General features: G+C 41.2%; 1 protein-coding gene across 1 annotated transcript in view; it reads right to left on the bottom strand.

Annotated features, from left to right (window-relative positions):
* Positions 1 to 17,068, bottom strand: part of LOC120033208 (gamma-aminobutyric acid receptor subunit alpha-5-like) — a 31,960-nt gene that overhangs the window by 14,821 nt on the left and 71 nt on the right. Inside the window, exons 2-5 of the mRNA XM_038979492.1 lie at positions 16,778 to 16,902; positions 15,217 to 15,284; positions 9,140 to 9,360; positions 4,416 to 4,498 (exon numbers count right to left, since the gene is read on the bottom strand). Coding sequence (XP_038835420.1) covers positions 4,416 to 4,498; positions 9,140 to 9,360; positions 15,217 to 15,284; positions 16,778 to 16,902 — 497 coding nt within the window. The remainder of the gene's footprint in view (positions 1 to 4,415; positions 4,499 to 9,139; positions 9,361 to 15,216; positions 15,285 to 16,777; positions 16,903 to 17,068) is intronic.

Consider the following 17,068-nt stretch of genomic DNA (forward strand, 5'->3'; position numbering starts at 1 on the left):
AGAAGCCTTTTAAATCCTCAAATACACTACATGTACATGTTCTGCATTGCAGCAAAGTTCTCCTGCAACAGGCTGATCAAAATTAATATCCTGCATCTGTATCGATTCCTCAGCATTTGTAGATGGTTTGTATATAAAATTGAAAAACACAAAGGCCTAGAGAACCAGGTTAAGAAAGGGATGAACCACAGGAACCTGGAAGAAAGAAAATGAGACAGAGAGAGAGAGAGAGAGAACACTGAGAGAGAGAGAAAGAAAATGTGAGGGTGAGTCATGTTCTTCAAGGCTATACACTGTACCAGTCTACTTCATTTCAACTTAATTTCCATGTTCCATGTCATTTAAAAAAAAAATATCTTCTTTTTTTTCTAATTAAGGATGAAAAGAATGACTGTAGTTTAATCCCCGGATGACAAAGTGTCTTTCTGGATTAAAGAAAATAATCAAAATGAGGTACACTGTGAATGTTCCTAGGGACTAAACAAGCATTTCTCCCTAGTTGTAGGAGGAAAATGCCTGTGTGTGCGCGTGTGCGTGCGTGTGTGTTGGGTGGGAAGAACAAAGAAAAAGAAAGTGATGGATCAATGTAAAGTGCAGTAACTAAGCAACCAAGCTCAATAGCATGTCATAGCACTTTGCTGTAGTACTGGTACCACTGGCCATGCCTAGTGGATTGCTATTTACAGTCAGACTTCTTGGATGGCTTTAGCCGAAAGCCAGGGCCAAAATGTAAAGTTGGGTGGGTTTAGAAGCATTAAGGATAATGACGCGGGAGATACCACGATTTAGTAGTAGAGCTAAAGGATTTGGCAGGCGGTGCCTGTCACCTATGCCAACTTAACGGCAACCTCTTCCTGACTGAGATTGCACGATACAAACCCATCTATTACGTAACATGAACATTAGGAGTTGCGATTGATGAATGAGTAACTGAATGAATGGATGAATGAGTGAATAAACAAATGAATAAATGAACGAACAAATACATGAACAATGAACAAATGAACAAATGAAATGATGGATAGATTTGATATAATCTTTGTTTAGATACTGTCCACGCACTCATATATCATAATCTGAAAACCTGAGCCATCTACTGTACCTGCGAGGAGACTGTGCTAGTACCTAATAGTAATAGGAGGGTTTACCAGCGTCTAAAACCAGCGTGATTTACCAGCGTGATTTTAATTGACCATGGGAATAGAAAAGAGCTACACCGTGTATGCACTGATTGAGCCTTGCCTGTAATATGCAACCCATTTAAATCAGCCTCGTATATCAAAAGAGGCTGTGCCTAGGTCCCAAATGGCACGCTATTCCCTATATAGTGCACTACTTTTGACCTGGGTCAAAAGTAGTGCACAAAATAGGGAATAGGGTGCCATTTGGGGCGCATACGGTCCTCTGTACTCTCCACACAGATAACCTTGTGTTAGTAATGCATGGATGACAATTGAGAACCCGGCTCCTAAAAGCACTTCAGTTCACCACAGCTCTGATTGGTTGAAGACTGAGAGAGACTTGAGTGTCATCATTCCATAGACTTCAATGACTGTTTATTACAGCACTATTGTAGATTATTTCTGTATCATGATATAGTTTTTTACATCAATTTAACCATTTTATGAATTTAGATGTGGAATAGTGTCAAAAGGGCCCATTTTTGACCTGTGATGTATTTTTGCTGGTCATTTCAATATTTCACTGTTCCTTGTGTTACAGTGCGCTAATTATGAGTTAATCTTAGAAAGATTGCCTGCTAAAAATACAATATACAATAGTGTGTCAAAAAAGCAGAAGAAGGAGATCCCACGTCTCAAGTATGACCGTTGCATTGACCCCCGAATGACCTCTTAGCAGCAGCAGCATGGTAAGGTCAGACATTTTCCATGCTAATCCACAGACCTATACAAATGTAGGCTCTTAATTTGTTCCAGTTTGTTATAGCAGGAAAATAATCAGGAAACAGGAAATAATTAATGGACATTTTTGTAGAGGTTGATACATTTTTCATCAGGGCAAATCAAATCTAAAATTTCAAAGTGGAAATGACAAACTTCAGAAGCATTTTTAACTCTCAAATAGACTACACATTTGAAATGTCCTGCAACAGTTCTCCTGCAACAGGGTGATCAAATTACAATCCCACATCTGTACAAACATACACACACTCCCTCCTCCCCACACACTAGCACATACATTGTACTTAACATGAACATTATTTGATAAAACTTAGTTTTTCTGTGCCGCTTGAAAAAAGGTCAACTGTGGGCCAAGCGAGTTAAGGCAAGATGCACTTTCCATCATCCTTCATATCCCCTGTGAGCTGGGCTGCACAGGAAAGCAGTTGTATCTGGTGGTGAAGTGGGATGTGTGGGTGATGGAATGAGAAATAGAGCCTGTGGTCACAGTGCTTAGACAACTGTTATACCGTAGTAACTGTATCGGTATGCTCTGTATGTAAATGACTCAAATGCAAATGTTTTCTGAGTGTCTGTCCTTTTTCGTTAGGGCAAATCTAGTCTGAAATTTGAAAGTGGAAATTCTAAACTTTAAAAGCCTTTTTAAAACTCAAATACACTACAAGTGTGCGTTTCCTGCTTAGCAGAAAAATTCTCAGCAACAAAACAGTGATCAAATGAAGATCCTACATCTGTAGGGGCAGTCCAATCAGCTAGATAATCTGGCTATATACGTCCTATGGTGTGACAAAGCCCAGGGTTTACTATAGTGTGACATGCTCAGGGTATTCCTATTAGCTTCCCTGGGACTATCCATCTGTGGTGTCCCCGTCTAAAAGGTCAAGGTACGGCTGAGCTATTTCAGGACAGCACTTAAACCAGGCAGGCAACACCCATATACCTTGCCCCAACCCACAACACTTCAGGAGAATGTTAACATAACAGGATGAGATGCTTAGCCGCAGATGCTGGTGTGACTGCTGGATACAACAGTACAAGCAGTTTCCAGTTCTGGAAATCCTCTGGGTTTAGGAACTTATGGTTTTCAACTTGAGAGGGGGTTGAGGGGTTTCACTGTTGAGAATTCAAATAGTAGAATACACGGGGTGCAATTTCAAAACTCGGTTGTGCATACGCAATTTTTTTGTTTGTTATGCCAGTCACTGACAGTCACTCAATTAGCCCATGTCAGCATAAAAAAAAGGTAAATAGATCTAGCCAGCTATTTAAACTTGTAGTAGTGGCAGCAGGTAGCCTGGAAGTTTAGAGTGTTGGGCCAGTAACCGGACGGTTGCTGTTTGAATCCCTGAGCCGACTCGGATAAAAATCTGTCTGTGCCCTTGAGCAAGGCACTTAACCATAATTGCTGCTAAAAGTCACTCTGGATAAGAGCGTCTGCTAAATGACTAAAATGTAAATGTAGTAATCATGGCTGAATTACCGAGCAGGCACGAAGGGCCATTGATTTTGTTAGTCACTCTCACTCAAATATTACATTAACATGGCATAAGTTCTTGCAAAATGTGTCAAATTTCTGGACACTAGCTTTAAAACTGCAAATAATTTGCTCCACCCCAATAGCAAAATGTGTAGAATTACAGGAAATTAGCTGTAAAACGACAACTTTTTTTCTCCGCTCCATGGCAAAATGAGTAGAATTGCATAGAATGAGTTCTAAAATTGCTAAATGTTCTCTTCGCCCCATGGCAAAACTTGTAGAATTGCAGAAAACATGCTTTAAAATTGCTACATTTTTTCCCCTATGCCCATGGCAAAATGTGTGGATATGCAGGAAATGTACTTTAACTTTTTCTCTCCGCCCTCAAGAGGGGGGGCTACTAAAATGTTTTGCCAGCGGTGTGTGGGGTCCCCCAACCAAATCTCGCTGAGGGTGCACAAAAAGGCTAGGCCCTGCCTGACCATAGTCTGCTTTTAGGTCTAATTGGTAAATGGTAATACAGCCCTGGGAGCCCTGGCGAGGTGGTACAGTAGGATAGCCCAGGTGCCGAGGCCACAGGCCACGTGCCAGGTTACCAAAGGTAATTAAGGGCCAGGTTACCAAAGGTAATTAAGGACAAGCAATTTGATTAAAGGATGGATAAACCTTTTGACCCTCCACCTAGTTTAACTGAACCAGGTTTAGCTCGTCCGGTTTCACGATTCAGGTCACTCCTTATTGCGGCGCAGTCGTTGTGGCTGGATTCTGTGTTCTTTCCTTGTTCCATATGTACCATCCTATACTGTGCAAGCTCAATTGTCTCTTTAGAGGAATTGATTTGGTAGTTTACTGAGTTGGAGGTTTACCGAGGTATATATAATGCTGTCATTGTCTCATACGCCGATCATAAGAAGACTGGGCCAAGTAATGTTTATATGTATGGGATCTGTGCCGTTGTATTATTAGTGTGGCAAAGTGTAATACACAAAATATCAACAACATGGAATTTTACTCACAGCTTCCAAACTTCAAAGGGCAAGCATGAGCATCCATTGGGAAGTCCTCCAACTGCATGGGACACTCTGCCGATATGGTTAACCTAGAGAAAGACCCAAAAGATCAAGACAATAAACCCAAATCTCTTACGGATATACTATAATAATCCTGTTCATTTCAAATCCAGTGCTGCCGTCATCATCGACATCTTCATCTCCAGCGCTAATGTTAGTTGCATAGATAGTACAATGCCTGTACGGTTACATCACAGGCCGAATTTTTAAATTTTATTTGTTATTTTTATCCCTTGTAGGCCTCATCATTTCTAGACAGAAACACCAAGAATTCACCCTGATCCAAGCACATGGCATTACATAGATTATACTGCCATCTTGTGGTGGTTGTATTATTTGTGAATTCCCAGCTGTGGTTCACGTCAAATCCCCCATGTGCTGTATGTCAAGAGTGTATTCACAGAGAACTTCTCCACAAAGTAACCACATATAGTGACACATGTAAACACATTGATATAGCAATGAAATGAGGCCACCTCTAGTCCTTGAGGACCATATGGACTCAGGTTCTGTTCACTTCACTGCATCATTATTCAATGTTATTACTTTGCTTATATTGTGTCAAAAACAGCTGACATGTTTCAAGATCTTATTGGATCATATGAAGTCCAATTCTCATGGGTCTGTATTATGAACAGGGAAGGCTGCCATCATGTGGTTACAAGAGAAACTGCAGGACTGGAAATTGAATAACCTGATTTTTCTGTCTCACAAGGAAAGTATACTGGTATACAGGTATGATTAGCTATATCCTAATGTAGGTCCATGCATAGAGAGCTGCCTTTTCCCCTTACAAAAACATGGAACAGTAACATGTAACATGGAACAGTAACATGGAACAGGTGTCATCAAGTAACATGGAACAGGTGTCATCTATTCTATTCTATTCTATTCTATTCTCTTTTTGCATTCACAATAATGAACCTGCATTTGTTGTGCGATGAACATTTACATGTTATGTGTTGATGTCACCAGTGCACGTCAAAGTAATGAACATGCCAAAAAGACTGCACCAGCTCCTTAATATATATATTTCATGAATCAGAGGTACAGTTTGCTATGGAAATAAGAATACTACATGATGCTCTCTTGCTTCAACCTTTTCTGCATCATAATATAATGGGGTGCAGCCTGACCTTGTTAAGCACATACATTATGATGGAAATGGATTAGAACACTGTATGAATTATTTGTGGCGACAAATGTATGACTTGCTCTGAAAACTCTGTTGCTCTCGGGCTAATGTTTCGGAAATCGGGGGAGTGAGAATGCAATCACATTTAGTCATTATCTCCACTGGAGAGAAGGAGCTTTCCCCTGATGTCGGTGGATTCTGAAAGGCTGGTACCATGCAATAAATCTAGGTAGAGCGCTAATCTCTTTCCTGGTAATGGAAACACATTAGGAGACAGGAGTAAAACCGGACCGATTAAAAGCAGAAACGTCCTGATGTTTCATTTCCTGAGTCGTTGGGAAATCTATTATCTTTTCAAATGATGGGCCTGATATCCGCTTCTTCTTCTTCTTCTTTCACTCATCAGACTTTGATTCCAGTGACGGCGATGCCTGATTGTGCTTAATAGTGCCAGGTCACATGGCTATAAGGGGTTAATATGGTTCATCTATTTCTCTTGCATCTATTTATCTGGCATTAAGATGATCTTAGTGGGTGGTATTGATCTGGAATAAATTATACCTCCTAAAATGATACCAGGAAGTCCTGATCTATTGCTATTGGTTGTCATCACTTCCTGTTCCTGTCTATTATGAATTCAAGGGTGAATATTTAATCTAATCTGCCACATATTGGTCAGTGTTCCATAACATACATAATACAGCATCACAAAGAACAAAAGAACAGAAAATTGTATGAGCCTACGTTACCAAGAGCTGGACTGAGTAGAATAGCTGTGCAGAGGCTCTTGTTACCTCCTACACACACAACAACAATAACCAAACCAGTTCAGGGCCATATGTGAATCGTGGCTGGCTGTATTTCAGTGAGCATAACGTTTGTTTTTCAGACACAAAGCTCAGATATTATTCTCTATAAGTCTAAGCCTTTGGGTGGGGAAGGGGAGGTTCAGCTAACATATGGAATTGTTTTAAGATGGTCATACCATGGATCATTTAGCTATTTGATTTGGAATTTTAGGATCCACAAAAATATTTAATTTGGTCTTTACTACTATAGCCCATAGAAACGCATTGAATAACACATTCATAAATGGCCAAACAGACAGTCCAAAAATAAAAGGGGAATACGATTTTGAAGTGTCTTTCCTTTATCTACAGTCGTATGAAAAAGTTTGGGCACCCCTGACAATTTCCATGATTTCCATTTATAAATAATTGGGTGTTTGGATCAGCAATTTCATTTTCATCTATCAAATAACTGATGGACACAGTAATATTTCAGTAGTGAAATGAGGTTTATTGGATTAACAGAAAATGTGCAATATGCATCAAAACAAAATTAGACAGGTGCATAAATTTGGGCACCCCAATAGAAACATCACATCAATATTTAGTAGAGCCTCCTTTTGCTAAAATAACAGCCTCTAGACGCTTCCCATAGCCTCTAATGAGTGTCTGGATTCTGGATGAAGGTATTTTGGACCATTCCTCCTTACAAAACATCTCCAGTTCAGTTAGGTTTGATGGTTGCCGAGCATGGACAGCCCGCTTCAAATCATCCCACAGATTCTCAATGATATTCAGGTCTGGGGACTGGGATGGCCATTCCAGAACATTGTACTTGTTCCTCTGCATAAATGCCCGGGTAGATTTTGAGCAGTGTTTTGGGTTGTTGTCTTGTTGAAATATCCAGCGCCGGCGTAAATTCAACTTTGTGACTGATTCTTCAACATTATTCCCAAGAATCTGCTGATATTGAGTGGAATCCATGCTACCCTCAACTTTAACAATATTCCCAGTACCGGCACTGGCCACACAGCCCCACAGCATGATGGAACCCCCACCAAATTTTACTGTGGGTAGCAAGTGTTTTTCTTGGAACGCTGTGTTCTTTTGCCGCCATGCATAATGTCCCTTGTTATGACCAAATAACTCAATCTTTGTTTCATCAGTCCACAGCACCTTATTCCAAAATGAAGCTGGCTTGTCCAAATGTGCGTTTGCATACCTCAAGCGACTCTGTTTGTGGCGTGTGTGCAGAAAAGGCTTCTTCCGCATCACTCTCCCATACAGCTTCTCCTTGTGCAAAGTGCGCTGAATTGTTGAACGATGCACAGTGACACCATCTGCAGCAAGATGATGTTGTAGGTCTTTGGAGGTGGTCTGTGGGCTGTTTTTTGACCGTTCTCACCATCCTTCGCCTTTGCCTCTCCGATATTTTACTTGGCCTGCCACTTCTGGCCTTAACAAGAACTGTGCCTGTGGTCTTCCATTTCCTCACTATGTTCCTCACAGTGGACACTGACAGCTTAAATCTCTGCGATAGCTTCTTGTAGCCTTCCTCTAAACCATAATGTTGAACAATCTTTGTTTTCAGGTCATTTGAGAGTTGTTTTGAGGCCCCCATGTTGCCACTCTTCAGAGGAGAGTCAAAGAGAACAACAACTTGCAATTGGCCACCTTAAATACCTTTTCTCATGATTGGATGCACTTGTCTATGAAGTTCAAGGCTTAATGAGCTCACCAAACCAATTGTGTGTTCCAATTAATCAGTGCTAAGTAGTTACAGGTATTCAAATCAACAGAATGACAAGGGTGCCCACATTTTTGCATAGCCTATTTTTCACATCTGATTTAATTTCATACAACATAATATTGCTACACTAAAAATCTTTGTCTGGACAATACCCCAGTACTCAGCTTTTATTAGAAAATGAATGGCATGCCACTGTGATCATTTTCTGTGACGACAGAGTAAATTATTATGCAGCCTCAGAGGGGTGCCCAAACTTTTTCATACGACTGTAAGAGATATAAGAAAGCTAAGGAAATATTTTTGTTTTTTGGATACCCCCCTTTTTTTTCTTCCATTCATTTCTTTTTTTTACTAGTTACCTTCAGACGAGTGACACTTGTGGAGATCATAAATCCAAAACGGAGAACACCATCGTATTTGTGAGAATCTCTCCTTTCCATAGTAGGGTCATATTAGTTTGTAGCCCAAACGGTTCAGACGCTACAGAGGTTTTCGTGGGAAGACCGATTTTCGGGATGTCTCATGGTCTGAAAAGCACTGCTGTAGCTCGGCCACCTTCCACCGTAGATGCCGAATTCTGACATAGGCAGATGCGGTAGTTTGAGACGCAGCCCAATCAAAGAAACGGATATCTCCAGCTTAAACTGACAGATTTTGATGGAGATATTTTTACTATGTTATTTAGTTTGACGCACGGGTGCGTCAATAGACTCTTAAGGATTATGGTTCAGGGTCAGAGTTTCTCTTGGTCAGTCCACATGGTCAGAGCTCAAATTCAAGGATGTATTCAGTGAGGTGAAACATTTAGAACGTTGCAGATGGAAATGTGATGAATGATTACTGATTTAGAATGACAGACAATCCTATCTCTGTTCTACACCATACCTTTCTATCAGATAGAAATGTGATGAATAGACTTGACACGACCGGGACTCCTATCTGTCCTATGTGATACATTTCTATCTGAAATAGTAGTGAACGGTCCCGTGGTTGGTACCTCATAGTGTAGAGCAGCGTCCCGTCATCCTTCAGTCTCAGTAGCTTGTTGGGTGTGGTCATGTTGTGGGCGATAGACTTTTTCCCGTTGAGGAAGAATGTGTCTGGGGTCCAGATGTTACTGGCCAGGAGGTTGTTAAGAGGCAGCATCTCCATGGGTCCTTTGAAACACAGGCGCTCATCTTTCCAGCTTTGTCGGAAAAACACATCAATGGTGTATTCCTACGGTGGAGAGCAACATGGTGTTGATACATGGTGATAACACTCAGGGTCAAACCCCATGGGGCCAATTACATGGACACATACAGATTTGCTATTTTAATTTGATCACTCTGACTCAGAGGATGTTCCTGTGCAGGAGGAAATGCAACGTGTGGTGTACCTGAGGTGAGAGCATAAAAAGGTTTTAAAGTATTTTTTAATATATTTTTTTAGATGTATTATTTTCTACTAACCTTACAACCCCTCTCCTAATTGGAGTAAACTAACGAACAACAACACTTAAGCTTCTACTTCCAGCTTATACATGCTATCTTCGGGAAAGTATTGACTTTTTCAACATTTTGTTAAGTTACAGCAGTTTTCTAAAAATAGATTTACAAATGAATAATCCTTCGCAATCTACACACAACACCCCATAATGACAAAGCAAAAACAGGTTGACATTTTTGCTAAAAAAAAAATATATATATTTACATAAGTATTGAGACCAATTGCTATGAGACTCAAAATTGAGCTCAGGTGCATCCTGTTTCCATTGATCATCCTTGAGATGTTTCTACAACTTGATTGGAGTCCACCTGTGGTAAATTCAATTGATTGGACATGATTTGGAAAGGCACACAACTGTCTATATAAAGTCCCACAGTTGACAGTGCATGTCAGAGCAAAAACCAAGCCCTGAGGTGGAAGGAATTGTCCGTAGAGCTCCGAGACAGGATTGTGTCAAGGCACAGATCTGGGGAAGGGTTCCAATTTTTTTTGCAGCATTGGAGGTCCCCAAGAACACAGTGGTCACCATCATTCTTAAATGGAAGAAGTTTGGAACCACCAAGACTCTTCCTAAAGCTGGCCGCCCGGCCAAACTGAGCAATCGGTCGAGAAGAGTCTTGGTCAGGGAGGTGACCAAGAACACAATGGTCACTCTGACAGAGCTCTAGAGTTCCTCTGTGGCAATGGGAGAACCTTCCAGAAGGACAACCATCTCTGCAGCACTCCACCAATCAGGCCTTTATGGAAGAGTGACCAGACGGAAGCCATTCCTCAGTAAAAGGCACATGACAGCCCACTTGGAGTTTGCCAAAAGGCACCTAAAGACTCTCAGACCATGAGAAACAAGATTCTCTGGTCTGATGAAACCAAGATTGAACCCTTTGGCCTGAATGCCAAGCATCATGTCTGGAGGAAACCTTGCACCATCCCTACGGTGAAGCATGGTGGTGGCAGCATCATGCTGTGGGGATGTTTTTCAGCGGCAGGGACTGGGAGACTAGTCAGGATCAAGGCAAAGATGAACGGAGCAAAGTACAGAGTGATCCTTGATGAAAATCTGCTCCAGAGCGCTCAGGACCTCAAACTGGGGGGAAGGTTCACCTTCCAACAGGAGAACGACCCTAAGCACACAGCCAAGACAACGCAGGAGTGGCTTCGGGACAAGTCTCTGAATGTCCTTGAGTGGCCCAGCCAGAGCCCGGACTTGAACCCGATCGAACATCTCTGGAGAGACCTGAAAACAGCTGTGCAGCAACGCTCCCCATCCAACCTGACAGAGCTTGAGAGGATCTGCACAGAAGAATGGGAGAAACTCCCCAAATACAGGTGTGCCAAGCATGTAGCTTTATACCCAAGAAGACTCGAAGCTGTAATCGCTGCAAAAGGTGCTTCAACAAAGTCCTGAGTAAACGGTCTAAGGCTGTAACCTAACAAAATGTGGAAAAAGTCAAGGGGTCTGAATACCTTCTGAAGGCACTGTACTTTTTAGACACAATATATCTTACAATAGTTATCTTTTGTTTGTTTTTACTCCTATCCTTCCACTACCCCCGTCTATTTCTGAAGACCATCCAGTTTGATTTCTATTTGCCATATATTTTTTACTGTGCTTTTTCAATAAAGTTTTGAACCTATATACATTTTACGGACAGTGTGTATTTACATTAGTTATCTTGTTGTTATTAGTCCCACCCTTCAGCTCTAGTCAACCCCTCCCATACAGTTGAAGTCGGAAGTTTACATACACTTAGGTTGGAGTCATTAAAACTCGTTTTTCAATCACTTCACAAATTTCTTGTTAACAAACTATAGTTTTGGCAAGTCGGTTAGGACATCTACTTTGTGCATGACACGAGTAATTTTTCCAACAATTGTTTACAGACAAAATATTTCACTTATAATTCACTGTATCACAATTCCAGTGGGTCAGAAGTTTACATACACTAAGTTGACTGTGCCTTTAAACAGCTTGGAAAATTCCAGAAAATGATGTCATGGATTTAGAAGCTTCTGATAGGCTAACTGACATAATTTGAGTCAATTGGAGGTGTACCTGTGGATGTATTTCAAGGCCTACCTTCAAACTCAGTGCCTCTTTGCTTGACATCATGGGAAAATCAAAAGAAATCAGCCAAGACCTCAGAAAAACAATTGTAGACTTCCACAAGTCTGGTTCACACCTTGGGAGCAATTTCCAAACGCCTGAAGGTACCACCTTCATCTGTACAAACAATAGTACACAAGTATAAACACCATGGGACCACGCAGCCGTCATACCACTCAGGAAGGAGACGCGTTCTGTCTGCTAGAGATGAACGTACTTTGGAGCGAATAGTGCCAATCAATCCCAGAACAACAGCAAAGGACCTTGTGAAGATGCTTGAGGAAACAGGTATAAAATAATCTATATCCACAGTAAAACGAGTCCTATATCAACATAACCTGAAAGGCCGCTCAACAAGGAAGAAGCCACTGCTCCAAAACCGCCATAAAAAAGCCAGACTGCGGTTTGCAACTGCACATGGGGACAAAGATCATACTTTTTGGAGAAATGTCCTCTGGTCTGATGAAACAAAAATAGAACTGTTTGGCCATAATTACCATCATTACGTTTGGAGAAAAAGAGGGTGGCTTGCAAGCCGAAGAACACCATCCCAACCAAAATAGATAGCATCATGAGGATGGACAATTATGTGGATATTTTAAAGCAACATCTCAAGACATCAGTCAGGAAGTTAAAGCTTGGTCGTAAATGCGTCTTCCAAATGGACAATGACCCCAAGCATACTTCCAAAGTTGTGGCAAAATGGCGTAAGGACAACAAAGTTAAGGTATTTGAGTGGCCATCACAAAGCCCTGACCTCAATCCTATAGACAATTTGTGGGCAGAACTGAAAAAGTGTGTGCGAGCAAGGAGGCCTACAAACCTGACTCAGTTACACCCGCTCTGTCAGGAGGAACGGGCCAAAATTCACCCAACTTATTGTGGGAAGCTTGTGGAAGGCTACCCAAAACGTTTGACCCAAGTTAAACATGTTAAAGGCAATGCTACCAAATACTAATTGAGTGTATGTAAATGTCTGACCCACTGGGAATGTGATGAAAGAAATACAAGCTGAAATAAATCATTCTCTCTACTATTATTCTGACATTTCACATTCTTAAAATAAAGTGGTGATCCTAACTGACCTAAGACAGGGGATTTTTACTGGGATTAAATGTCAGGAATTGTGAAAAACTGAGTTTAAATGTATTTGGCTAAGGTGTATGTAAACGTCCGACTTCAACTGTATCTCTTAACACCATCAATGTTGGATTTCCATTTATTTGCCATATACAGTGGGGAGAACAAGTATTTGATACACTGCCGATTTTGCAGGTTTTCCTACTTACAAAGCATGTAGAGGTCTGTAATTTTTATCATAGGTACACTTCAACTGCGAGAGATGGAATCTAAAACAAAAATCCATAAAATCACATTGTATGATTTTAAGTAATTCATTTACATTTTATTGCATGACATAAGTATTTGATACATCAGAAAAGCAGAACTTAATATTTGGTACAGAAACCTTTGTTTGCAATTACAGAGATCATACTTTCCTGTAGTTCTTGACCAGGTTTGCACACACTGCAGCAGGGATTTTGGCCCACTTCTCCATACAGACCTTGTCCAGATCCTTCAGGTTTCGGGGCTGTCGCTGGGCAATACGGACTTTCAGCTCCCTCCAAAGATTTTCTATTGGGTTCAGGTCTGGAGACTGGCTAGGCCACTCCAGGACCTTGAGATGCTTCTTACGGAGCCACTCCTTAGTTGCCCTGGCTGTGTGTTTCGGGTTGTTGTCATGCTGGAAGACCCAGCCACGACCCATCTTCAATGCTCTTACTGAGGGAAGGAGGTTGTTGGCCAAGATCTCGCGATACTTGGCCCCATCCATCCTCCCCTCAATACGGTGGAGTCGTCCTGTCCCCTTTGCAGAAAAGCATCCCCAAAGAATGATGTTTCCACCTCCATGCTTCACGGTTGGGATGGTGTTCTTGGGGTTGTACTCATCCTTCTTCTTCCTCCAAACACGGCGAGTGGAGTTTAGACCAAAAAGCTCTATTTTTGTCTTATCAGACCACATGACCTTCTCCCATTCCTCCTCTGGATCATCCAGATGGTCATTGGCAAACTTCAGATGGGCCTGGACATGCGCTGGCTTGAGCAGGGGGACCTTGCGTGCGCTGCAGGATATTAATCCATGACGCCGTAGTGTGTTACTAATGGTTTTCTTTGAGACTGTGGTCCCAGCTCTCTTCAGGTCATTGACCAGGTCCTGCCGTGTAGTTCTGGGCTGATCCCTCACCTTCCTCATGATCATTGATGCCCCACGAGGTGAGATCTTGCATGGAGCCCCAGACCGAGGGTGATTGACCATCATCTTGAACTTCTTCCATTTTCTAATAATTGCGCCAACAGTTGTTGCCTTCTCACCAAGCTGCTTTCCTATTGTCCTGTAGCCCATCCCAGCCTTGTGCAGGTCTACAATTTTATCCCTGATGTCCTTACACAGCTCTCTGGTCTTGGCCATTGTGGAGAGGTTGGAGTCTGTTTGATTGAGTGTGTGGACAGGTGTCTTTTATACAGGTAACGAGTTCAAACAGGTGCAGTTAATACAGGCAATGAGTGGAGAACAGGAGGGCTTCTTAAAGAAAAACTAACAGGTCTTTGAGAGCCGGAATTCTTACTGGTTGGTAGGTGATCAAATACTTATGTCATGCAATAAAATGCAAATTAATTACTTAAAAATCATACAATGTGATTTTCTGGATTTTTGTTTTAGATTCCATCTCTCACAGTTGAAGTGTACCTATGATAAAAATTACAGACCTCTACATGCTTTGTAAGTAGGAAAACCTGCAAAATCGGCAGTGTATCAAATACTTGTTCTCCCCACTGTATATTTCAACTGTGCTGTGATGTTTCACAAAAGTTCTGAACCTTTCTATTGTCATAGTTTCTACAGATTTGCAAAGTCATAATCAATCGATCAGTAATATAATAATATTTTTAGCAAAAAAAATCTTTGATTTACAATCTGTATAAACTATGAGAATAAAAAGCTTTTAAAGTTTGCAATTTCCACCTTAAAATGTCAGACTTGATTTGCCCTAACGAAAAGTGTTTCAACGCCCACAAAAATGTCCATTAATTATAATCCACATAATAATTCACATTTCCTGTTGCTGCAGTATTCTTTTCCTGCTGTGAGAAACTGGTCAAATTAAGATAATAAACTGTAAACCTAGTCCTGGACAACAACAAAAATACTAAAAGCAGATTCTCCATTGAAATAACGTTTCAGTCCAGGACTGGGCTTAATCTGCATCCAGGAAACCGGCCCATCATGTATTTCTTTATAAGATATTGATTTATTACTTAACAAAAAACTATGAATACATGTCATTTATATGCATCTAGGATAATTGTTGTGTGTTCGTAACATTTACAGGAGGGTTTGGGGTTGCTCCTATCGCAAAATAATTACATTAATGGACGTCATTGAAACAGTGCATTATGAAATGGGCTGTAAATTGACTCACCATTTCAGTATCTGAAACTGGGCCAAAGCTTGTGACAAATATATTGGTTTTGATCTCCGTGACCTTTTCTGTGGATAGAATGGGATTTGGAATATGACAGTGAACATGAAGAGACAAGGGACAGGGACAAATTCAATTTATGAGTAATCATCATCGAGATTTCCATTTCAAATCTTTACAGCCTTCAATGACAGAAATAATTCTGTTCTCCAACCCCATTTGGCAAATCCATGTTGGATGTATCCATGTTACATTAGCGACATTATAAGACAAGATTTAGAAGGGGGGAGAAAAAGGGATAAAAAAATCACTAAGACCAAATCGGTGGAAGAACATTTTATTTTCTCTAAGAGATGCAGGATATTTCTATCTTCCAGTGAACACTCTTCGACTCCCTCTCTCTCGCGTCTGAATAGAGGTCTGGATCTCAAGGTTACTTTTTGCAGATGGAGGTGGTGGTCATGAGGGGGGCTGTGTGATATATATGGCGTGTTGGCAGTGCAGTTCCTTCTCACTTAGGATTGATCTATTACTGTGATTGCTTTGCTCTTGGAATATATTCCAGTCAATGCAAATCAGTATATTAGAACAGTCTCTTTTATTTTTTCTCACTGAATCCAAGAAGTCTATCGAGTGTGATTTTACAGAGGGGGAAAATGCTATGCTGGATCACAAATTATGTATGAGGCTAAGCATTGGCATACTGCAGTTTCACGAGGCCCCCCCGCAAGGTCCGAGCAAGTTTAATAGCTTATCTCATGCAATTCTAAACATTTTGCCATGAAACTGAGAGAAAATGTTGCAGTTTTAAAGTGAATTTGCTAATCATTTTGCCATGGATTATGACGTGTTCATATGCTATCTGGGGGAGAGGTGATCTCCAGGGGGCCCCCAACCAAAAAGAAAACGCCCCAGAGCTTGCCCCCCCCCCCCCCTCCCTGCAAGTGAGGGGGTGTTTCCAAAGCATATAGTTGGTCCCACGTGGGGCCACACAGCACATCTCGATATGGAGCGCAGTTCACTATGCATTTATCATCTCATCAGCTGGTGACTTTTTTTCTTGTGACAGGTCAATTTGCTGCAGCAGAGCCTGCATAGTCTTTAGGCTCCAGTAATATAATTGCTTTAAATCAGTGCACACGCAGGCACACTCTCTTAGTATTTATCTTCCCCATCAAATCCCTTCAAGTTGCAAAAGAACCACAATACATTCAGTATAAATTCTAACAAAGACAAACTGTACGTTGAAACAGAAACATCCACATTTCACACTGTATTTTGGTTCTATAAATCTCCTGCATCAACATGCAACAATGGTTCTGCTGCACCTGGCTTGAGTGTACTCTGAGGAAATCTAATGTCAAATAAGGGATGTTCCAGAACACAAGAGTATTAGTGAATGACATTTGCCCCAAGAAAATGAATACTGATATAATACTGCATTGTACTGTATTGTATTGCATTGTATTGTACTGTATTGTATTGCATTGTACTGCATTGTACTGTAACCTCTAGTGATATGAGTTTGGATCAGAGTGGTATGTAAGTCGGTATACGTTACCTCCAAGTCCTGGTCTGAGTCTGTTGTCGTAGCCGTCCAGCAGTCCGTCCAGTATCCGCGTGAAGATGGTGATGTTGTCATTAGCCTCCGCCTCTTTCAATGCCTCTGCTGTGGTCTGGCCAAGACTTGGAAAGACAGAACATCAATCAGGCTGGTTAGTTCCACATACTGTAACATGGAGACTGCTTGACAAGGCTAGTGTCGATGTAAATAAAGCACATCATAGTTGGACATGTACAGTCTATCTGCTGTTCAAATGAGGATGCAATGCGGTGTATAGACAGATTGGAT

This window comes from Salvelinus namaycush, chromosome 40 (genome assembly GCF_016432855.1).
Source record: "Salvelinus namaycush isolate Seneca chromosome 40, SaNama_1.0, whole genome shotgun sequence".
NCBI classification, from domain to species: Eukaryota; Metazoa; Chordata; class Actinopteri; order Salmoniformes; family Salmonidae; genus Salvelinus; species Salvelinus namaycush.